Source organism: Pecten maximus, chromosome 12 (genome assembly GCF_902652985.1).
Source record: "Pecten maximus chromosome 12, xPecMax1.1, whole genome shotgun sequence".
In the NCBI taxonomy this organism is placed as follows: Eukaryota; Metazoa; Mollusca; class Bivalvia; order Pectinida; family Pectinidae; genus Pecten; species Pecten maximus.
Window position 1 is genome coordinate 908957 of NC_047026.1, and position 24522 is coordinate 933478.

At 40.2% G+C, this 24522-nt stretch overlaps 1 protein-coding gene across 3 annotated transcripts; it reads right to left on the bottom strand.

Annotated features, from left to right (window-relative positions):
* Positions 1 to 13744: 13744 nt before the first annotated feature.
* LOC117339193 lies at positions 13745 to 23020 on the bottom strand. Of its 3 annotated transcripts, none has more exons than XM_033900642.1 (6): positions 22956 to 23020; positions 20762 to 21776; positions 19123 to 19293; positions 15722 to 16487; positions 15018 to 15256; positions 13745 to 14757 (listed from the first exon to the last, which is right to left on the bottom strand). In XM_033900642.1, exons 2-6 carry the CDS (start codon positions 21242 to 21244, stop codon positions 14191 to 14193), a joined length of 2226 nt encoding a protein of 741 aa, XP_033756533.1. In that variant the 5' UTR covers positions 21245 to 21776; positions 22956 to 23020; the 3' UTR covers positions 13745 to 14190. The 3 variants fall into 3 exon arrangements, with proteins under 3 accessions (XP_033756533.1, XP_033756532.1, XP_033756531.1); XM_033900641.1 differs by having other exon boundaries at positions 15623 to 16487; XM_033900640.1 differs by having other exon boundaries at positions 15018 to 16487.
* Between the last annotated feature and the right edge of the window lie 1502 nt (positions 23021 to 24522).

The following is a 24522-nucleotide window of genomic DNA, read 5'->3' on the forward strand; positions in this document are numbered from 1 at the left end:
TGGAGAATGTCTATTACCTTTTTTAAACAATGGCATTTCATTTGCTAGTTTCCATTTGTTGGGATAAATTCCAGATGATAATGCCATATTAAATATTATTTCTAGGGGAACACAAACAGTACGAGCAGTATTTTTAAGCATATGATGACTAATTCCATCTTCACCTGAGGCGTTGCCGAGCTTCAAAATCTGGAGAAAATCACGTATTTCAGTTGAATGTATTCTAATAGAATCAAATGATTTGTCAGTTTTAGGTACAATAGTCGGAACATCATTATTTCTGTCATCAACTCTTGTAATACTACAAAAATATTTATTCAATAATTCAGCTTTATCTTCATCTCTAGAAACTATGTCGTTTGTAGAAGGGTCAACCAAGGATGGTATAGATTGAGAAGTGTCAGACGTTTTAATTAATCTCTTAATCAATTTCCAGTACGATTTAGGATCAGAAGACGAGTACCTATCAATAATATCATGAACATTTTCATAAAAGACAATACGGGCATGTTTTTTCATGTTATTAACCTTGTTTCGCTGAGTTTTGAATTTTTTAATATCTACTAGACGTTTGGTTGACCTCGCTATTTTATGTAATCTATCTCTAATTCTTAAATCTTTGAAGTTCTGAGGTCATCCATGGTTTGTCGTTTGGTTTCATATTAACTTCCTTACTAGGAATACCTTCACTAGCAAAAGACAAAAATGTATGCGTAAAACGATCGCATGCTGAATTAACAGTGTCACAATTTAAAAATGTATCAATCCAATTATGATTAGATATGAGTTAGTTGAATTTCTCGAAATTTGCATGTTTATATAGCCACACCTTACGTTTGAAAGTTGGTTTAAAATGACAAGGACTATCAATAGAAGCAGTGCAGCCATCGTGATCACTGATTGTACTATCGATAGAAATTACAGACGAGTCAATACAGGAAATTGAGTCAGATAAAATAATAGGATTTAATAAGCTAGCTCTAGTACGTCCTATGCGAGTAGGACCATTTTGGTCGGTGTGAATAATTTTTGGCATTACTTCTTTTAATCTTGTAGCTAAAACAAATGTAGCGATTTTATAATCTATGTTTAGTAAAGGGATTGGTCTCCAATTTTCAAAACTCAATACATCATTTTTCTTGTGAATTAAGGAAACTTAACCTACTTTTTGTGTTTCACTTAGTTCTTGATGTTCGTGTGCTTCATTTAATGATTCTATAACTAGTTTCCCTATCTTGTCCAAAAAAACATCGATAAAATTCTACAGAAAGTCCATCGGTGCCAGGACTTTTATTTAATTTCATTTTAAAAATAGCCTTAGTGCTCTCCTCATTAGTTATATAGCCATCACAAGATTTACTTTCATTATCTGTTAACTTATAATCTAATTCTGTATTATGGATATATTCATCAATTTTATTTTTACTTATATTTAAAGAATTGTATAATTTTTCATAGAAATTATGTATAGTTCCTTGAACGTCGCTAGGTTCCGATACTACATTTCCTGTTTCATCTCTAATACTTCTAATCACACTTTTAGCTTGTCTCTGTTTTTTAAGGCCCAAAAAGTATCTAGTGTTTTTTTCGCCATGCTCTAACCATTTTTCTCGCGCCCTTATTTGTGCCCTTCGTGCCCTTACTTCATACAATAGTTCTCGCTCTTTTTCCAAAGTGTCAACTTCTATTTCTTCCTCTGCAGAAACATTATTTTTATTTTTCAAGAATTTTAACCTATCTTCTAACTTATTAGTTTTTGACCTTTTTTCGTTAGCCTTTTTTATACAAAATGTTATAGTTTCGTTTTTATTTTAGCTTTACAGTAGTCCCATGTTTGCCTTTTATTCTGTCCTCCCTCTCCTCTACTCTCTTGCAAAGTTTGTTCTATACATTGGTGTATGTTGTTTATATATTCTTTGTTATCAAAAATGCTATGATTAATTTTCCAAATTGCTTGACCGACTTTCGCATCGTTTTTTTTATAAGTAATTTTAATGCTATTGCTTGGTGATCAGTAAATTTTATTTGCGCAGGTCTAATATCCACAGATTTCACAAAATTTGAAAATTCTTCTTCTATCAAAAAATTATCTATCCTGCTTGCTAAGTATCTGTTTCTTCTCCATGTGTATCGATGATTTTGCTTATTTCTGTCTCTCCATATGTCTAACAATTTGTACGCCTGTTTTACCTGTTTTAAACCGTATGTATTTCTTACTTTATAATTCCTTGTGCTACTTTTTTGTCCTTTTCGTTAAGTACTTCATTGAAATCTCCGCCTATCACTACGAATCCTAATTTGAAGCTTTCTATTTCTGTTTTCAATTTTTGAAGTAAGGATTCCGATTTTTTTCGTCGTTTGGTGCATAAACGTTTACTAACGTAATGATAGTTTTATCTATTTCCAGATTAATCATTACATACCTTCCACCGTTTGACACTTTAAACTTCACCACATTATTATATAAAGATTGTTTTACTATACTACTATAACTGTTATAAATACATCCGTAATTTTGAGTTTCCCAGTTTATTGCGTTAGTTAAATTATCTGTAAAATGTGTTTCTTGCAGAAAAGCAATATCAAATTTTTGATTTTTTTTAACCACTCATAAAGCCTCCATCTTTTATTTTTATCTCTTAATCCTTGTGTATTCAAGGATATTATATTCATTGTCTCCATTGTTTTAATGTTTACATTTGCTTCTTGTTTCTTTATTTTTTTCACTTTTTTACCTTCACCTTGCTTTAGAGGCGAGAGTGGGGATCGCTACGTCGATTTGCTGCGATCCCTCGATTGTACTGGGGTCTTAAGATCCCTTTCTCCCATGAAGCCGAAATTCTTCAAAGAGTTTTGTTTTGTGTTGTCTGTTTCTTGTTCTTTAGTTGCCTGTTTCCTTTTTATCACCTTACGTACTTTTCTTGGTGTCTGGTCTGGTCCTACCTTTTGTTCTTCATCTGTACTGTTGTCTGTAGTGTTACCTCCTCTTTTTCATCTCCTTTATTTGTTTCGATAACGCTTTCCTGGACTGTTTGGTTCAAATGTGCCTTGCAATCAATTTGCTTATGCCCAGACTCTTTACATATGTAATACACCCAATCATTTTCACACTCTGGTGTTCTGTGTCCGTCCTGTTTACATTTTGTGCATGTTTTTGTTACCGTCTCATTTTTGTTGATTGTATTTCTCGGCTGACCGTAGTACCATATGCTACCATAATACCTTTTTCCGACCTTGAGTGATCTCGGTAGATCCGTTGTCAGTTTCTGTGGCAATCCGATCACCCGTATCACAGTTTGTAAGTTTGTTATTGATTCGTAGTTTTTCTCTGTACATTTCCAATGTTCGTTTAATAACCCTATCACCAATTGAGAGGGGTATGTTAGAAACTTTGAATTTTGTTGTAGTAAGCGGGTCGTGCTTAAGACGATAGGGTTTGTCTGATAACAACGATACATTTTTTCCTCTTATAGCTACTCCTTTCGATAAAAGCGTTACATATACACGATCGGAAATATTGTCAACATAAATGCGCCAGACATTGCCAATCGCTCAATACCGCTCAGATGGTCAGGGGGGGAAGACGCGAGCGAGACTCTGGTATACCTCTATATTGTTCAACCATTGTTTATTGCCTGAAGCTTGCTGTATACTAAATACATCATTTTCCTTGATAAAAACTGGTTTGGCTGTACCATAGCCGTCCGGAGATGGAAACATGTCACTCGCGTCCGAAATATCAATAGCACTGCCATTTTGTACGTCGATCGTTGATGAGAGTTTCTTGTACAGAATCGGTGAGCGGCGTTTGCTTCTGCTCACCCGCTAATACTTCGCAGTATGTACGAGTAACGCGCGTGCTGACCTATACCTACCTGTACAGCGTTAACTGTTTGAACTAGGATACGGTTGAATGCCTCTAGAGCATTCTCTATGTCTGTATAGCCAAATGTTTGTACCTGTAAATGACTCATATTTGATTTTCCTCGCCAAAATTCGCTCAAACCTTTTATCAGATTTCAACATTCAGATCCTTATACACAATACTACCTGAATCCTGGAAACGTACGCTTCGTATTACAGCTGTAAATCGCCTTAAAATCCACCGACCTTCCCACAGCAAGGGACAGATCACTCCAGATCAACTCCTGCTTAACCAAGGGCCGATTTCAATGAAATTTCACACCAATATAGAGGACCATGTGTAGATGTGAGTATGACTGAATTATCTTTATTGTGAACAACACATATTTCAGACATTCTGAATTTCAGAAATATCGGCATGCACGGGTTATCTTAGTTAGCTTCCAATTAACAGTTCCAATTCACCATTGACTCGTGCAGACTGCGGGGGTATTTGGCAGCCATCCTGGCGACAGTTCTAGTTGTCAATAGTTCATAAAAATTAAATACTACTCTGAATGACTCACTGGACTCAAAATGATTCATTTTAAAATATTAATAGTTTTATGGATCAGTCAGAAGATTATATACAACATAGGAATATTGCAAATTATTTTGAATTTCTGTATTGACAGAAACATCCTTGTATTGACAGATACATCCTTGTATAGACAGAAACATCCTTGTATAGACAGAAACATCCTTGTATAGACAGAAACATCCTTGTATTGACATAAACATCCTTGTATTGACATAAACATCCTTGTATTGACAGAAACATCCTTTTATTGACAGAAACATCCTTGTATAGACAGAAACATCGTTGTATTGACAGAAACATCCTTGTATAGACAGAAACATCCTTGTATTGACAGAAACATCCTTGTATTGACAGAAACATCCTTTTATTGACAGAAATGTGGATCAGACTACGTAATTGGTTTAAAAAAGGTTAATGATAATTTTCTTAGTTTTTCTTGATTTAAGAGAGATTAGTGTTACAGCAAACTTCTCATAAAATCGGGGTATATTACAGTTATCCAGGAACTATTTGTGGTCAACCTGGTTTGCTTCATCCAAAAATTGAGAATATGAGAATAAATCAATGACAAGAAGTTTAGAATTTTTATGAAAAACAATGGTTTAGATTTGATAAGATTGTTTTTTTAATATCTGTGAAACAGAAAATGAAACTGTGAGAAAGTTCAATTCAGCTTCAAAATTTGTGAATCCGCTTATCACATTTGAATTTAATAAACTCATTTCTTTTTAAGTTAAATGATATCAAGGTGCCTCCAGAATGACCCTATTACAGGTCAAGGTACCTCCAGAATGACCCTATTACAGGTCAAGGTGTCACCAGAATGACCCTATTACAGGTCAAGGTGCCTTCAGAATGACCCTATTACAGGTCTAGGTGCCTCCAGAATGACCCTATTACAGGTCAAGGTGTCTCCAGAATGACCCTATTACAGGTCAAGGTGTCTCCAGAATGACCCTATTACAGGTCAAGGTGTCTCCAGAATGACCCTATTACAGGTCAAGGTGTCACCAGAATGACCCTATTACAGGTCAAGGTGCCTTCAGAATGACCCTATTACAGGTCAAGGTGCCTCCAGAATGACCCTATTACAGGTCAAGGTGTCTCCAGAATGACCCTATTACAGGTCATGGTGCCTCCAGAATGACCCTATTACAGATCAAGGTGTCTCCAGAATGACCCTATTACAGGTCATGGTCCCTCCAGAATGACCCTATTACAGGTCATGGTGCCTCCAGAATGACCCTATTACAGGTCATGGTGCCTCCAGAATGACCCTATTACAGGTCATGGTACCTCCAGAATGACCCTTTTACAGGTCAAGGTGCCTTCAGAATGACCCTATTACAGGTCAAGGTGTCACCAGAATGACCCTATTACAGGTCAAGGTGCCTTCAGAATGACCCTATTACAGGTCTAGGTGCCTCCAGAATGACCCTATTACAGGTCAAGGTGTCTCCAGAATGACCCTATTACAGGTCAAGGTGTCTCCAGAATGACCCTATTACAGGTCAAGGTGTCACCAGAATGACCCTATTACAGGTCAAGGTGCCTTCAGAATGACCCTATTACAGGTCAAGGTGCCTCCAGAATGACCCTATTACAGGTCAAGGTGTCTCCAGAATGACCCTATTACAGGTCATGGTGCCTCCAGAATGACCCTATTACAGATCAAGGTGTCTCCAGAATGACCCTATTACAGGTCATGGTGCCTCCAGAATGACCCTATTACAGGTCATGGTGCCTCCAGAATGACCCTATTACAGGTCATGGTGCCTCCAGAATGACCCTATTACAGGTCATGGTGCCTCCAGAATGACCCTATTACAGGTCAAGGTGTCTCCAGAATGACCCTATTACAGGTCATGGTGCCTCCAGAATGACCCTATTACAGATCAAGGTGTCTCCAGAATGACCCTATTACAGGTCATGGTGCCTCCAGAATGACCCTATTACAGGTCATGGTGCCTCCAGAATGACCCTATTACAGGTCATGGTACCTCCAGAATGACCCTATTACAGGTCATGGTGCCTCCAGAATGACCCTATTACAGGTCATGGTGCCTCCAGAATGACCCTATTACAGGTCATGGTGCCTCCAGAATGACCCTATTACAGGTCAAGGTGCCTCCAGAATGACCCTATTACAGGTCAAGGTGCCTCCAGAATGACCCTATTACAGGTCATGGTGCCTCCAGAATGACCCTATTACAGGTCATGGTGCCTCCAGAATGACCCTATTACAGGTCATGGTGCCTCCAGAATGACCCTATTACAGGTCATGGTGCCTCCAGAATGACCCTATTACAGGTCATGGTGCCTCCAGAATGACCCTATTACAGATCAAGGTGTCTCCAGAATGACCCTATTACAGGTCATGGTGCCTCCAGAATGACCCTATTACAGATCAAGGTGTCTCCAGAATGACCCTATTACAGGTCTAGGTGCCTCAAGAATGACCCTATTACAGGTCATGGTGGCTCCAGAATGACCCTATTACAGGTCATGGTGGCTCCAGAATGACCCTATTACAGGTCATGGTGGCTCCAGAATGACCCTATTACAGGTCAAGGTGCCTTCAGAATGACCCTATTACAGGTCAAGGTGCCTCCAGAATGACCCTATTACAGGTCTAGGTGCCTCAAGAATGACCCTATTACAGATCAAGGTGCCTTCAGAATGACCCTATTACAGATCAAGGTGCCTTCAGAATGACCCTATTACAGATCAAGGTGTCTCCAGAATGACCCTATTACAGGTCTAGGTGCCTCAAGAATGACCCTATTACAGGTCATGGTGGCTCCAGAATGACCCTATTACAGGTCATGGTGGCTCCAGAATGACCCTATTACAGGTCATGGTGGCTCCAGAATGACCCTATTACAGGTCAAGGTGCCTTCAGAATGACCCTATTACAGGTCATGGTGCCTCCAGAATGACCCTACTACAGATCAAGGTGTCTCCAGAATGACCCTATTACAGGTCATGGTGCCTCCAGAATGACCCTATTACAGATCAAGGTGTCTCCAGAATGACCCTATTACAGGTCTAGGTGCCTCCAGAATGACCCTATTACAGGTCATGGTGGCTCCAGAATGACCCTATTACAGGTCATGGTGGCTCCAGAATGACCCTATTACAGGTCAAGGTACCTCCAGAATGACCCTATTACAGGTCAAGGTACCTCCAGAATGACCCTTTTACAGGTCAAGGTACCTCCAGAATGACCCTTTTACAGGTCAAGGTACCTCCAGAATGACCCTATTACAGGTCAAGGTGTCTCCAGAATGACCCTATTACAGGTCAAGGTGTCTCCAGAATGACCCTTTTACAGGTCTAGGTGCCACCAGAATGACCCTATTACAGGTCAAGGTACCTCCAGAATGACCCTATTACAGGTCAAGGTGCCTCCAGAATGACCCTATTACAGGTCATGGTGCCTCCAGAATGACCCTATTACAGGTCATGGTGCCTCCAGAATGACCCTATTACAGATCAAGGTGCCTTCAGAATGACCCTATTACAGGTCTAGGTGCCTCCAGAATGACCCTATTACAGGTCAAGGTGTCTCCAGAATGACCCTATTACAGGTCAAGGTGTCTCCAGAATGACCCTATTACAGGTCAAGGTGTCTCCAGAATGACCCTATTACAGGTCAAGGTGTCACCAGAATGACCCTATTACAGGTCAAGGTGCCTTCAGAATGACCCTATTACAGGTCAAGGTGCCTCCAGAATGACCCTATTACAGGTCAAGGTGTCTCCAGAATGACCCTATTACAGGTCAAGGTGTCACCAGAATGACCCTATTACAGGTCAAGGTGCCTTCAGAATGACCCTATTACAGGTCAAGGTGCCTCCAGAATGACCCTATTACAGGTCAAGGTGTCTCCAGAATGACCCTATTACAGGTCATGGTGCCTCCAGAATGACCCTATTACAGATCAAGGTGTCTCCAGAATGACCCTATTACAGGTCATGGTCCCTCCAGAATGACCCTATTACAGGTCATGGTGCCTCCAGAATGACCCTATTAAAGGTCATGGTGCCTCCAGAATGACCCTATTACAGGTCATGGTACCTCCAGAATGACCCTATTACAGGTCAAGGTGCCTTCAGAATGACCCTATTACAGGTCAAGGTGTCACCAGAATGACCCTATTACAGGTCAAGGTGCCTTCAGAATGACCCTATTACAGGTCTAGGTGCCTCCAGAATGACCCTATTACAGGTCAAGGTGTCTCCAGAATGACCCTATTACAGGTCAAGGTGTCTCCAGAATGACCCTATTACAGGTCAAGGTGTCTCCAGAATGACCCTATTACAGGTCAAGGTGTCACCAGAATGACCCTATTACAGGTCAAGGTGCCTTCAGAATGACCCTATTACAGGTCAAGGTGCCTCCAGAATGACCCTATTACAGGTCAAGGTGTCTCCAGAATGACCCTATTACAGGTCATGGTGCCTCCAGAATGACCCTATTACAGATCAAGGTGTCTCCAGAATGACCCTATTACAGGTCATGGTGCCTCCAGAATGACCCTATTACAGGTCATGGTGCCTCCAGAATGACCCTATTACAGGTCATGGTGCCTCCAGAATGACCCTATTACAGGTCATGGTGCCTCCAGAATGACCCTATTACAGGTCATGGTGCCTCCAGAATGACCCTATTACAGGTCATGGTGCCTCCAGAATGACCCTATTACAGATCAAGGTGCCTTCAGAATGACCCTATTACAGGTCTAGGTGCCTCCAGAATGACCCTATTACAGGTCAAGGTGTCTCCAGAATGACCCTATTACAGGTCAAGGTGTCTCCAGAATGACCCTATTACAGGTCAAGGTGTCTCCAGAATGACCCTATTACAGGTCAAGGTGTCACCAGAATGACCCTATTACAGGTCAAGGTGCCTTCAGAATGACCCTATTACAGGTCAAGGTGCCTCCAGAATGACCCTATTACAGGTCAAGGTGCCTCCAGAATGACCCTATTACAGGTCAAGGTGCCTCCAGAATGACCCTATTACAGATCAAGGTGTCTCCAGAATGACCCTATTACAGGTCATGGTGCCTCCAGAATGACCCTATTACAGGTCATGGTGCCTCCAGAATGACCCTATTACAGGTCATGGTACCTCCAGAATGACCCTATTACAGGTCATGGTGCCTCCAGAATGACCCTATTACAGGTCATGGTGCCTCCAGAATGACCCTATTACAGGTCATGGTGCCTCCAGAATGACCCTATTACAGGTCAAGGTGTCTCCAGAATGACCCTATTACAGGTCAAGGTGCCTCCAGAATGACCCTATTACAGGTCATGGTGCCTCCAGAATGACCCTATTACAGGTCATGGTGCCTCCAGAATGACCCTATTACAGGTCATGGTGCCTCCAGAATGACCCTATTACAGGTCATGGTGCCTCCAGAATGACCCTATTACAGGTCATGGTGCCTCCAGAATGACCCTATTACAGATCAAGGTGTCTCCAGAATGACCCTATTACAGGTCATGGTGCCTCCAGAATGACCCTATTACAGATCAAGGTGTCTCCAGAATGACCCTATTACAGGTCTAGGTGCCTCAAGAATGACCCTATTACAGGTCATGGTGGCTCCAGAATGACCCTATTACAGGTCATGGTGGCTCCAGAATGACCCTATTACAGGTCATGGTGGCTCCAGAATGACCCTATTACAGGTCAAGGTGCCTTCAGAATGACCCTATTACAGGTCAAGGTGCCTCCAGAATGACCCTATTACAGGTCTAGGTGCCTCAAGAATGACCCTATTACAGATCAAGGTGCCTTCAGAATGACCCTATTACAGATCAAGGTGCCTTCAGAATGACCCTATTACAGATCAAGGTGTCTCCAGAATGACCCTTTTACAGGTCTAGGTGCCTCAAGAATGACCCTATTACAGGTCATGGTGGCTCCAGAATGACCCTATTACAGGTCATGGTGGCTCCAGAATGACCCTATTACAGGTCATGGTGGCTCCAGAATGACCCTATTACAGGTCAAGGTGCCTTCAGAATGACCCTATTACAGGTCATGGTGCCTCCAGAATGACCCTACTACAGATCAAGGTGTCTCCAGAATGACCCTATTACAGGTCATGGTGCCTCCAGAATGACCCTATTACAGATCAAGGTGTCTCCAGAATGACCCTATTACAGGTCTAGGTGCCTCCAGAATGACCCTATTACAGGTCATGGTGGCTCCAGAATGACCCTATTACAGGTCATGGTGGCTCCAGAATGACCCTATTACAGGTCAAGGTACCTCCAGAATGACCCTATTACAGGTCAAGGTACCTCCAGAATGACCCTTTTACAGGTCAAGGTACCTCCAGAATGACCCTTTTACAGGTCAAGGTACCTCCAGAATGACCCTATTACAGGTCAAGGTGTCTCCAGAATGACCCTATTACAGGTCAAGGTGTCTCCAGAATGACCCTTTTACAGGTCTAGGTGCCACCAGAATGACCCTATTACAGGTCAAGGTACCTCCAGAATGACCCTATTACAGGTCAAGGTACCTCCAGAATGACCCTATTACAGGTCATGGTGCCTCCAGAATGACCCTATTACAGGTCATGGTGCCTCCAGAATGACCCTATTACAGATCAAGGTGCCTTCAGAATGACCCTATTACAGGTCTAGGTGCCTCCAGAATGACCCTATTACAGGTCAAGGTGTCTCCAGAATGACCCTATTACAGGTCAAGGTGTCTCCAGAATGACCCTATTACAGGTCAAGGTGTCTCCAGAATGACCCTATTACAGGTCAAGGTGTCACCAGAATGACCCTATTACAGGTCAAGGTGCCTTCAGAATGACCCTATTACAGGTCAAGGTGCCTCCAGAATGACCCTATTACAGGTCAAGGTGTCTCCAGAATGACCCTATTACAGGTCATGGTGCCTCCAGAATGACCCTATTACAGATCAAGGTGTCTCCAGAATGACCCTATTACAGGTCATGGTGCCTCCAGAATGACCCTATTACAGGTCATGGTGCCTCCAGAATGACCCTATTACAGGTCATGGTACCTCCAGAATGACCCTATTACAGGTCATGGTGCCTCCAGAATGACCCTATTACAGGTCATGGTGCCTCCAGAATGACCCTATTACAGGTCATGGTGCCTCCAGAATGACCCTATTACAGATCAAGGTGTCTCCAGAATGACCCTATTACAGGTCAAGGTGCCTCCAGAATGACCCTATTACAGGTCATGGTGCCTCCAGAATGACCCTATTACAGGTCATGGTGCCTCCAGAATGACCCTATTACAGGTCATGGTGCCTCCAGAATGACCCTATTACAGGTCATGGTGCCTCCAGAATGACCCTATTACAGGTCATGGTGCCTCCAGAATGACCCTATTACAGATCAAGGTGTCTCCAGAATGACCCTATTACAGGTCATGGTGCCTCCAGAATGACCCTATTACAGATCAAGGTGTCTCCAGAATGACCCTATTACAGGTCTAGGTGCCTCAAGAATGACCCTATTACAGGTCATGGTGGCTCCAGAATGACCCTATTACAGGTCATGGTGGCTCCAGAATGACCCTATTACAGGTCATGGTGGCTCCAGAATGACCCTATTACAGGTCAAGGTGCCTCCAGAATGACCCTATTACAGGTCAAGGTGCCTCCAGAATGACCCTATTACAGGTCTAGGTGCCTCAAGAATGACCCTATTACAGATCAAGGTGCCTTCAGAATGACCCTATTACAGATCAAGGTGCCTTCAGAATGACCCTATTACAGATCAAGGTGTCTCCAGAATGACCCTATTACAGGTCTAGGTGCCTCAAGAATGACCCTATTACAGGTCATGGTGGCTCCAGAATGACCCTATTACAGGTCATGGTGGCTCCAGAATGACCCTATTACAGGTCATGGTGGCTCCAGAATGACCCTATTACAGGTCAAGGTGCCTTCAGAATGACCCTATTACAGGTCATGGTGCCTCCAGAATGACCCTACTACAGATCAAGGTGTCTCCAGAATGACCCTATTACAGGTCATGGTGCCTCCAGAATGACCCTATTACAGATCAAGGTGTCTCCAGAATGACCCTATTACAGGTCTAGGTGCCTCCAGAATGACCCTATTACAGGTCATGGTGGCTCCAGAATGACCCTATTACAGGTCATGGTGGCTCCAGAATGACCCTATTACAGGTCAAGGTACCTCCAGAATGACCCTATTACAGGTCAAGGTACCTCCAGAATGACCCTTTTACAGGTCAAGGTACCTCCAGAATGACCCTTTTACAGGTCAAGGTACCTCCAGAATGACCCTATTACAGGTCAAGGTGTCTCCAGAATGACCCTATTACAGGTCAAGGTGTCTCCAGAATGACCCTTTTACAGGTCTAGGTGCCACCAGAATGACCCTATTACAGGTCAAGGTACCTCCAGAATGACCCTATTACAGGTCAAGGTACCTCCAGAATGACCCTATTACAGGTCAAGGTGTCTCCAGAATGACCCTATTACAGGTCATGGTGCCTCCAGAATGACCCTATTACAGGTCAAGGTGTCTGCAGAATGACCCTATTACTGATCAAGGTGTCTGCAGAATGACCCTATTACAGGTCAAAGTGCCTCCAGAATGACCCTATTACTGATCAAGGTGCCTCCAGAATGACCCTTTTACAGGTCAAGGTACCTCCAGAATGACCCTATTACAGGTCAAGGTGTCTCCAGAATGACCCTATTACAGGTCTAGGTGCCACCAGAATGACCCTATTACAGGTCTAGGTGCCACCAGAATGACCCTATTACAGGTCATGGTGGCTCCAGAATGACCCTATTACAGGTCTAGGTGCCACCAGAATGACCCTATTACAGGTCAAGGTACCTCCAGAATGACCCTATTACAGGTCAAGGTACCTCCAGAATGACCCTATTACAGGTCAAGGTGCCTCCAGAATGACCCTATTACAGGTCAAGGTGCCTCCAAAATGACCCTATTATAGATCAAGGTGCCTCCAAAATGATCCTATTATAGATCAAGGCGCTTCAAGAATGACCCTTATATAGTACTGTAGTTATAAAAACACTTTATGATATATGTATATCACCTAGACGTTTATAGCTAAAGGTAAGGGAGACATTTTTTCGACAAGTTGAGAAGAGAATGAGACAAACGGGAAAAACTACTTGAAAACAAATAACCTAAAACAAATTTTTCCTCATTTTCAATCGGCTTTCAATTAATAACATCCTTCTTCTATCATCTATGATTTGATTTTGATGAAATCAAAGTTTAAAACAAACAATCATACCATTTCCATTTTATTTGTTTTTGTTGTTGTTAATACTCGTTATCAAATTATTAGTATGATTTGTATTAGATGTAGTATGATAATGGATGAATATGTTGTTAACACTTGTTATCAAAACATTGATATGATTTGTGTTAGGTGTAGCATAATTTTCGAATGTGTTGAATGTGTGTCTAATGTCATTTCTAATGTATAAATATGTTTAAAAGTTAAAAAATTGAAAAAACAAAACAAAACAAAAATCAAAATATTAAAAACAAACCCCCCCCCCCCCCCCCCCCCCCCCCCCCAAAAACAACATTGCAAGTCTTCAAAAATGTTAGCTTAGTAAATAAGGATGAGAATATTAAACGTACACGTGACACTGTCGTGAAAATTTGATGTAAAATGTCAAATGCATTTTGTATTGCTGCCGTTTCGTTCGTACACAAGATGTTACTTAGTACGAATCGCTGGAAATCCGAACCCCACATCGTTTGAGATTTCGAAATTTCATCTTTCTTTCTTTTCGTCCAACCCATGCGTAGTCGTACTTCTTGGACATTAATTCAGACACTTTCTGAATTAATGCAGATCCTTTCCTTTTAAACTGACCCTTTCTCACCATAATGTCAGCATGAGAATTCACGACTTCCTTGATGGCGCTGCGTACCCTTTTTTGAGAGAGGAGATAGCTAAACCAACTGCTGCCTTTTGGTACGCCTGTTGTTACCTTGTATAAAACAGGGTACACTTTCTTCTTACCAGACAGACGTACAGCGAACTCATACACTGCTGGTACATCCTTAACTTCTCCCCCCTTAAGTATCCCGTTGTTGCAATATGCGTCACACCATTCACGACGAGTGAGACTGATGTCTGGCCCGATCGCCGCAGACTGGGTTTTGGCGATGCCTAACATCCATTTTGACCACACCAGCCGTTTCAGTGGTCCTTTTGTAAATTTTGCATCCGTAAGAGTTTCCCTGTTTATTATTCCTCCTGACTTTGCCCTTGTTTTCGTTTTCTGTAAAACACGATTAAAATTAGCATTCAACATTTCCTAGACCTAAAACACATACAAAAATAATCTGAAAATGCGACCCCATGTCATGTAAACGGTACACTTCTTCAGAGTACGATTAGTTTTTTCTAAAAAGTTTTTTTTTTTTTTTTTTTTTTTTATAGTTTTCGAAGCACGGAGTGCAATATTTGATGTGAAATGTAATTCTTTTCAATCGATCTATTGCATGGTTTCGTTTACAATTATATCAATATCAATTTTACCTGATTTGTTTTTGCATTTTCGTCAGATTTTCTAGCAGATTTCGTCTTCTTGAAGGTTGATTTTCCCAATCGAAATACAGGTCCACCCCTACTCCCAGTGATTCCCATTGGCATTGGTGTTGGGAAAAGTCCAGGCCCACCCCCAAGACCAGTTGCCGTTGATGTCGGTAAAGGTCCAGTTCCCAGTGGAGTCGGTAAAGGTCCAGTTCCCGTTGATGACGGAAAAGGTATAGGCCCACCTATCATCGGGACACCTCCACTCCCAGTCCCCAATGGTGGCCATAAAAGTCCTGGATGTGATGAGGTTTCGCTTGTCTTTTTACCCTTGGTTTTTTTCGTAGTTTTGCTGGGTTTTCTAGTAGATTTCGTCTTCCTGGAGGTTGTTTTTTTGATCGCTGGTTTGAATAATGAAAGTCCAGATCCAATATCGGTTCCTAATCCAAATCCAGGCCCACCTCCAACCCCAGTGATTCCCATTGCCGTTGATGTCGGTAAAGGTCCAGGCCCACCCAAATGTCCAGTTCCCATTGATGTCAGTAAAGATCCAGGAATACCTCCGAACCATGTTCCCATTGGCATTGGTGATCGGAAAAGTCCAGGCCCACTTCCAAATCCAGTTGCCGTTGGTGTCGGTAAAGGTCCAGTTCCCAGTGGAGTCGGTAAAGATCCAGTTCCCGTTGATGTCGGAAAAGGTCCAGGCCCACCTCCAAACCATGTTCCCATTGGAGTACCTCCCATTGGTGTTCCTATCATCGGGACACCTCCACTCCCAGTCCCCAATGGTGGCGAAAAAAGTCCTAAAAGTGATGAGGTTTCGCTTGTCTTTTTACCCTTGTTTTTTTTCGTAGTTTTGCTGGGTTTTCTAGTAGATTTCGTCTTCCTGGAGGTAGGTTTTCCCAGTGTTGGTTTGGATAATGGAAGTACAGACCCGATCCCAGGTCCGAATCCAGAAACTGGCCCACCTCCAAGACCAAACCCGTACGGTGAAACTCCAATCCCAGTTCCCATTGGTGGCAAAATAAGTCCTGGATTGGGTGACATTTCGCTTGTCTTTTTACCCTTGGCTTTTTTCGTAGTTTTGCTGGGTTTTTTAGTAGATTTCGTCTTCCTGGAGGTTGTTTTTTTGATCGCTGGTTTGGATAATGAAAGTCCAAATCCAATACCAGTTCGGAATCCAGGTACAGGCCCACCTCCACCTCCAGTGATTCCCAACGGCACTGGTGGTCGGAAAAGTCCAGGTCCACTTCCAAATGCAGTTCCCATTGATGTCGGTAAAGGTCCAAGCCAACCTCCACGACCAGTTTCCATCGCTGTTGGGAAAAGTCCAGGCCCACTTCCAAATCCAGTTCCAAACGGTGGCGGTCCTGGATCGGATGATTTTGCGCTTGTCCTGAGTGTTGTGAAAATATCATCCCAGGTACTTTCCATTTCTTTTTCTTTGTTTCTTTCTCTCACTTCCGCTTCATAAGCCTATAACAGTCAAAATTGACCCTATTGTATCTTTACAGTGAAAAAGAAAAATATCTAGGCGACCTGGTCCTAGAACCATCAATGTTACATAACTTCTGGAACTTTTCCATGGCAAGTCAGATCCTACTTATCCAATTGAGATTAAAAAAAAATAATACATGTACAGATTTCCAAAAATCGTTTCCGAGACATTCCCCAGATATGGTAGTGTCGTATCTAAGGACGGGCAGACATTTTTTTTGTTATGCGTGGATACAACCAAGCCGCTGCTGCTATAAAAAGAAGGTGCTTCGTCACATTCGCATTCACTCTAACCTCAGGTTTTCACGGTGACACACCTGTATCACCTACACTATATCTCTACACCACGTGACCTACAACTGTATTCGCGAATGACACCAAAGAGAAGCACTTACCTGTAACCTGAGCAGAAAGATGGTCAGTGTCTCTCAATTACATTGTATCTTTCAAATCTTGTTCAAAATAAAGTCTCCAAATAAATGCTGGAAAATGCATAACGAATTAATTTCAAATACTCTATCCATTTTCTCACGTGTTTTTCGTGGGTGCAGCCATTTTGATAACAAGTAAACAGTCCGAAGAGTTCCGATTTTTACTCGCATCTACACTAGCATTCGGAACTCCTCGGATGTATTCCTATTGTCTACACTTCAATAGGGCTGTTGTAGTACAGTAGTGCGGTTTTATCACGCTTTAATTGCGTTATGACACGTGCACAAATGAACGAAGACACTGGGCGAACTTGATTCTGACGTGCCGGTGTGCCGACGGCAAGGTGGCAAGGCGGTAAAATAACTTGATTGCTTCAACCACATTAGGTTCTCAGAATTCCGAGACACACTTGTACAGCCACCTCGACGCAGACACACGCAGGTAAAAACTAATTGAGACCAAAACATATGCTCGAATTTCGGATTCCGGATTAATACTTATATTCCACCAACATATTTACGCATTTATTTTCTTCACTTGATTATCATTGTTATTTTTTTGTAGTACTCTTTATTAAAAGAGTTGTTGATTTATTTATTTATTATTACTTTATTTGTATATTTACTGGTCCAAACAATTATGTGGAGAGAGAGAGAGACAAACAGACAGAGGGAGAGACAGACAGAGGGAGAGAGAGACAGAGAGACGGACAGACAGAGAGAGAGAGAGAGAGAGAGAGAGAGAATTACCGAAATGATTACTTTATGAATTATATTCAAAGACATAATATGCAAGTAGAATGAATGTGAAAAAAAAGTAGAAGAATGACTGAGTGTGCAAGCCCTCCTGTGAGAGGACATAACTGTATTTGTAATATCAACATGTTTTGCCTGAATAAAAAGATTTTACTAAAAAAAAAAACAAAAAAAAACTTGATTGTGTCCCGAAAATGCGCGCGCAATTTCGGCACGTGCCAATCGGCGTAAATTCCTGCCGGATTGGAAGCACCGGCACACCGGCAAACAAGATGGCGACGTGTTCAACCGAATGATAAGATTAAGTTAAAAGTTAAAGAATTTCAACTTGTTTTGAGCCTGTCAGGCTATTTTAGTCATATATATTGCAAATAAGTTGATTTTGAATGTTCTGGAGCGTTCGATGTTTACAATGCTTTTGAAATATGTTTATTCATATATAGATATATAAAATAAATAAAATTAAATATGTTTTGGTCTTTGTCGGCCATATTGCAAGTGAGCCGTTTTGCTTGAATGTACGTGCCGTCGGCAAGCTCAAAACCGGCAAACGGCACAAACGCCTAGAATCAAGTTCGCCCACGGAAAATATTTCGATGGAAACTATGGATATAATACTGTAACACTTGTAAAGTTATTCTTGCTGCATATCCCACTGGAAAGACTCGGGTAGGAATTTACTCATAATTTTGTATTTACTCTGTTTATAATTGTATTAGATGCATGTTTTGTTGAGGCCCTAATATTTTGTATTGTCAATATTTTCTTTTCTTTCTTTTATTGTAAAATTCTTTTATTGTAAAATAAAATATATATGTATATAAAATTACCTCTTCAAATTCCATATTCAAGTTCTGCAATTGCGTACAATGTTAACAAAAACCCGTTGGCGTGTGTATTGAGAACGTATACTTTACTATAATGGAGAGATGTGTCGCTATGCGCATGTATCGATAGACTGAAACATGTCTCTTGATGTTGATGTTGCTGGTTTAAAGTCTCGATTTAGGTTACAACCTCTACTCGCGACTCTAGGTTAGAACATTAGTCCGGGGTGACTGTTAGATGTTGTCAGTTGGTGATTCCCTCCTCCTTTCTCAACGCGGGCTTGGGACCGGCTACGGCGGAGTTGAAACATGTCTCAATGAACGCACGCGCTTTTATAGCGGTTCGTATCCACGCATAACAAAAAAGAAAAATGTCTGCCCGTCCTTAGATACGACACTACCATAATCTGGGGAATGTCTCAGAAACGAATTTTGGAAATCTGTACATGTATTTTTTTTTTAAATCTCAATTGGATGCTTTTTAACTTGCACTGTCAGCTTTAAAAGGGAAACTTAAACACGTTATTCCCTCTTTACTATTTTTTATTGATAAAGTGAGTCACTCACGATAAATATATATCGTTTAATTGGTTTATTTACCTCAAACAAGTCCGATCCACTTTCCTTGTAGCAGATAGACATCAGAATGTCAAAAATAACTCCAAACTTAGCAAGCGAGACAACTTTTCCACCCGTCATATTTGCAATATCGGTATAAAACAAGAGAGCAGATGGAGAAGTGTCGACCGCAACGCTGTAGATCTTGACGCCCTGAGAATGAAAAAACACAACAACATATACACTGATAATAAGTGTATTTCAAAATTGAATTGCATAGCACATAGTTCATTATTACATTAAATATTTACTATTATGCTAAATATATACAATAGTGTAGATCTTGAAGCCTTGAAGATGAAAAATATATACATACAAAATATATATTCCAAAAGGTTATGTCTTAGATAACAATTATTATATCTGTGCTAGTCACTGACCATATTCCGAAATTAAAGCATAAAACATTTTAATTGGTGCATATATATGTATCTTCACACCTCTCATACATGACAGGGAATTCTCGTGAAACTCTCACATGTAAAGAAAGCTGGCACGCGCTGTGACTCAAAACAGTAGCATAACAATGACACAAATTGAGAACGTCATCAATTTCGACACACATTTCTATGTATTTTTAAATTTACATTTTAATATTTTTTTTACTTTTCTAAGTATAATCCAACATGGCCCCTTCCTACCTGTCTGGTATCTTTTTTCACAATATCATATCATATCATATCATATCATATCATTTCATATCATATCATATCCAATAGTCTTTCTCAACCATAATCCATAAGTAATGTAATTGAGTCAAAAGAATTTTACTAGGAAAGTAATATATTTAAGAAATAATTAACGATGACTCGTGTATTGTTGCATGATATACAACGAGGACGAGGATATTTTGCAATTAAATTAATAACGAAGGCCGCAGGCCTGAGTTATTAATAAAAATTGCAAAATATCCGAGTCCGAGTTGTATATCCTGCAACAATACACGAGTCAAAGTTGATTATTTCTATTCTACCATGTACTGTTTAGTTCTGAGATCGACCTCTTTCTAATAGAAAAACAGCAAAGAAACCCCGGGAAAACCTTGTAATTTATTTCTTGAGTATTGCATTATTTGTTGATGAAATATACATTTCTTTACAGGCACTACAGTACTACGATCAAGAGCATACATAATATGGCGTTGAATATGAAAATTAAAAAAAAGGGATAAAGAAAAGAAAAAAAAGGGGGCCTCCGTAGGATTCGAACTCGCGTCGTGATAAAAATTTAATGAAAGACCAACCAATTAGCCCACTCGGCTATTGTAACCTTATAAGAAATAAGTGAATATTAGATATATAAAGTTGTAACAGCGGTGACTCACGAGCGTGTATTATTGGCACGAGCGTGTATTATTGGAAAATAATACATGGTTTTAAACCAATCAAAACTGCCGTTGCAAAGCAAACATGGTAGAATACCCTTTAGTGTTTGGGATCGATTTGTCTCAGTCTTGGTCTGTCTGATACTTTGTAACATTTGATCCATTTCATGCTTTTTTCCAACGAAATATGTCAGCCCACGACTACAAGGTATCAATCTTTAACACAAACGTGATATATATATTGATATATATTATGCATTAAGATAGCATCAAAATATTAATAAAGCTTTTAGTTACCATTTTGTACAGTTCATGAGCCTCCACACGCCAGTTGATGTCGTTAACGAAGTCTCCATATCTATACCCAACTTCATGAGGTGAAGAATCGCCTATAACCACTAGGGAGCGCTGGCTACCTGGTGTCCATGACAGCACTTCTCGAGCCCTCCGAAGTACAAGTTCGTAGCATTCGTCAGCGTCGCCACCGCTGGTACGGCTTACTGTTTTTACAAAGTCGCACAGCTCTGGAACAGTTGCCCCGAAGTCAATCCACTTTACAATGTAGTTTGCGGCATCGAAATAATCGCCATGTGCGATTATAGCTATTCTGATTCCCGGAATGTCTGCCTGAAGTCGCTGGACCATGTCTTGAATCCGTCCACGAACTTCTTCAAGACAATCGTACATAGATCCAGTGGTATCAAAAGAAATGGCGATCTCTAGTAGACCTCCCGGAGGGAAGTGGTGGACTAGTGGTCGAATCGGTTCCTGGGTCGACATCCGGGACACTGGATTGCCGTTTAGAGAGTGACGCTTTTCTCAAGGATGGTTCTTTAACGAGAGATGACTTTCTTTTTGACAGAGAACTTTTCATTGATGATGTAGTTTCCGTTAGTTCTTTAAGCTCTGAAACAGACATGCGCAAAGCATCCACTGCTTCTAATGTTGAGCCTACACTTCTTCTTTTAGAACGCGAATGAGATAGGGGTATGATATCGTAATCCTTCCCGACGGATGCTGCTATCAAACTCCCAGTTTTCCCGATACTGGAGCCAGATTCAAGAGCGACTACAGAGGAACACACATCGGCTCCTTCAGATACAAACGTCGCTTTCCGTTTGAGAGAAGTGACTGATGATGAAGGTTTTAACGACAATTTCGATGAGGTGCTTCGCCTCACAGACGAAGCAGATCGTACAGAAGTGGGTCGGGTGGACTCGTCTGATGGTGTCAGAGTCATTGTTGTGTCCCGTCGGAGACTTGGTTTCTTTACCATAGTCGCCTCAGTACTTCTCCTCTTTATTGGAGGCATCTGTAAAAAAGAAAATACATATATTAAATTAATTCAATTTTATTTAAAAAACGAAAAACAAAACCCCAGCTTTCTATGCCTAGTGAAATCATGTATGTATATATGTATGAGCAAAAGAAATCAACACGGTATAAACAGTTGAATTTCGCTGACGGTTTCAGCCTTGATACAGCGGCCATCTTCAGGCGATGGTCTTTGATATCTTAGTTACGACATTATGACGTAATACATGGAAATCTGGAAATGTGTGTCTTTTACAAACTCTACAATGCCTGAACTGTAAGTAACACAACACATTTTAAAGGTGCCGTTTATATATGTGTATTTGTACGATCCGCCTTTGTACGGAAGTTACAAATTTCGATACTAAGGTTTTCCCCATATCAGTGTTTAAAGTCCCATGGTACATTTTGTTAACAGGCAGCGAATAGCGCTTATCAATCATTTTGTTATATATACAGTGTAAGCGGAATAATGATAGAACAACCATACAGCAATTTCGTCAAAGAAGGCACAACGTTAATATATATTTATATTGTATACTGTAAGTTTCAATGGGAATCAAAGGTTTCGAATATCAATCACAATTTTTGTCATTGAAAAACATAGACACCCTTATATAGTTACAAGATGTATTGTAAGACTTTAATATTTTTTTGATATTCAAACATGAAGGATATAAGTAGAGATCTATTTTCCATTACAAATCATGACATTTTCATAAAATCGGTTCATATAATGTAGACTAATGAACGCTACCTGATGAATCGATACATTAAACTTCTAATGTCAACATTCTCCTGGCATTCCATTGATAATGAAAATCAAAATATGGAAACATATTATAATGAGGATGTACTCTAGGGAGGGGAACATGCTCGTGTTAGAGAGATGGTTAAGTGTCGTTCTTATATAACATTGTTAACCTCGAGCATATCAAATAAAGTTAGTTGTCAAGGTTCATTTCACAGTGTGACGTATGTAAGATATAAATACATTCAGGTAAAATGACATCACAAATCAATTAAGGGTAGACAGCCCAGTGACTGCATTTGAACAGCAAACATAGTTTAGGTGTTTATATACTGAACATATTTATATAGTTATGCAAATTGAAAGTATGCGAACTGCATGCAGATAAGCCTGTTGTTGTCTGACAGTGTCAAAGATATTACTTACCTTGAGAATGGATTGAAGTCTAAAACCGAACTGGTAGTTTGTACAACGCTAATGTGAGGCGTTCTCATTGGTTGAGTCCGTGGAATTCCCTATTCACAGTGCCAAATAACATGCGCATTGTACGGGGAATCCCGAACAGGTCTGTTCGTGTTTCTACCCCGACAAGACTAATCCATGTGTCAGCATTTTCTTTATAATTATGTGTGTATCTTAATAGTTTCCTGTTGTGCAATATAGTGTGAACACACACACACACACATATATATGAGTGATCAATTATGCCCACAGTAAAAATAAAAACATCTACTAATTATTTCTGACTATCGATCTGAATAGAAAATGTTTATGTAAATAATGATCAGCGTATTTAGTGTTTATATATTAATCGCCAAGTCTATTGAACTGAAGTCGGCGACTACAAATTACAAGCATGGCCTTATATGTATACATAAATTCGATCTTTACACTCAGTCCAAAAATAAAAGCAAAATAAAATCCAATGCACGTTCAAGTGACGAAGAAATGTGGGTATATGATCAAATATATGTACAATACAAATGCTTAGGCGGAGATCTCTACAACAGAAGTTCAGGTCTCCGTAGAAGGTTTTATCAGTACTTAATTTGGTTTCATTTGTATCAGACGGACAGCCTTCCAAAACAAGATGTATTATAACACACAGGAAATTCGTTATCAGAACATTTTTTCCGGTTACAATTCTAACATCATTTCGTGGAGTTACGTGGCGTTTTAGTTTTGTTTAATACTACTAATTGATTTACCAGTATATCAATGTAACAATATTTTATATATGAGAAGACATGTATTGTTACATATACCATCTTGTCGTATATGACGTATTGTACACCTTATTATATATAACTTATTGTACACCTTATTATATATAACTTATTGTACACCTTATTATATATAACTTATTGCACACCTTATTATATATAACTTATTGCATACTTTATTATTAACGTATTGTACACCTTGTTATATATAACATATTGTACACCTTGTTATATATAACTTATTGTACACCTTGTTATATATAACATATTGTACACCTTGTTATATATAACATATTGTACACCTTGTTATATATGACGTATTGTACACCTTATTATATATAACGTATTGTACACCTTGTTATATATGACGTATTGTACAGCTTATTATATATAACATATTGTACACCTACTTATATATAACATATTGTACACCTTGTTATACAAAACATATTGTACACCTAATTATATATAACATTGTACACCTTATTATATATGACGTATTGTACACCTTGTTATATATAACATATTGTACACGTTGTTGTATATAACATATTGTACACGTTGTTGTATATAACGTATTGTACACCTCGGTATATATAACGTATTGTACACCTTGTTATATATAACGTATTGTACACCTTGTTATATATAACGTATTGTACACCTTGTTATATATAACGTATTGTACACCTTGTTATATATAACGTATTGTACACCTTGTTATATATAACGTATTGTACACCTCGGTATATATAACGTATTGTACACGT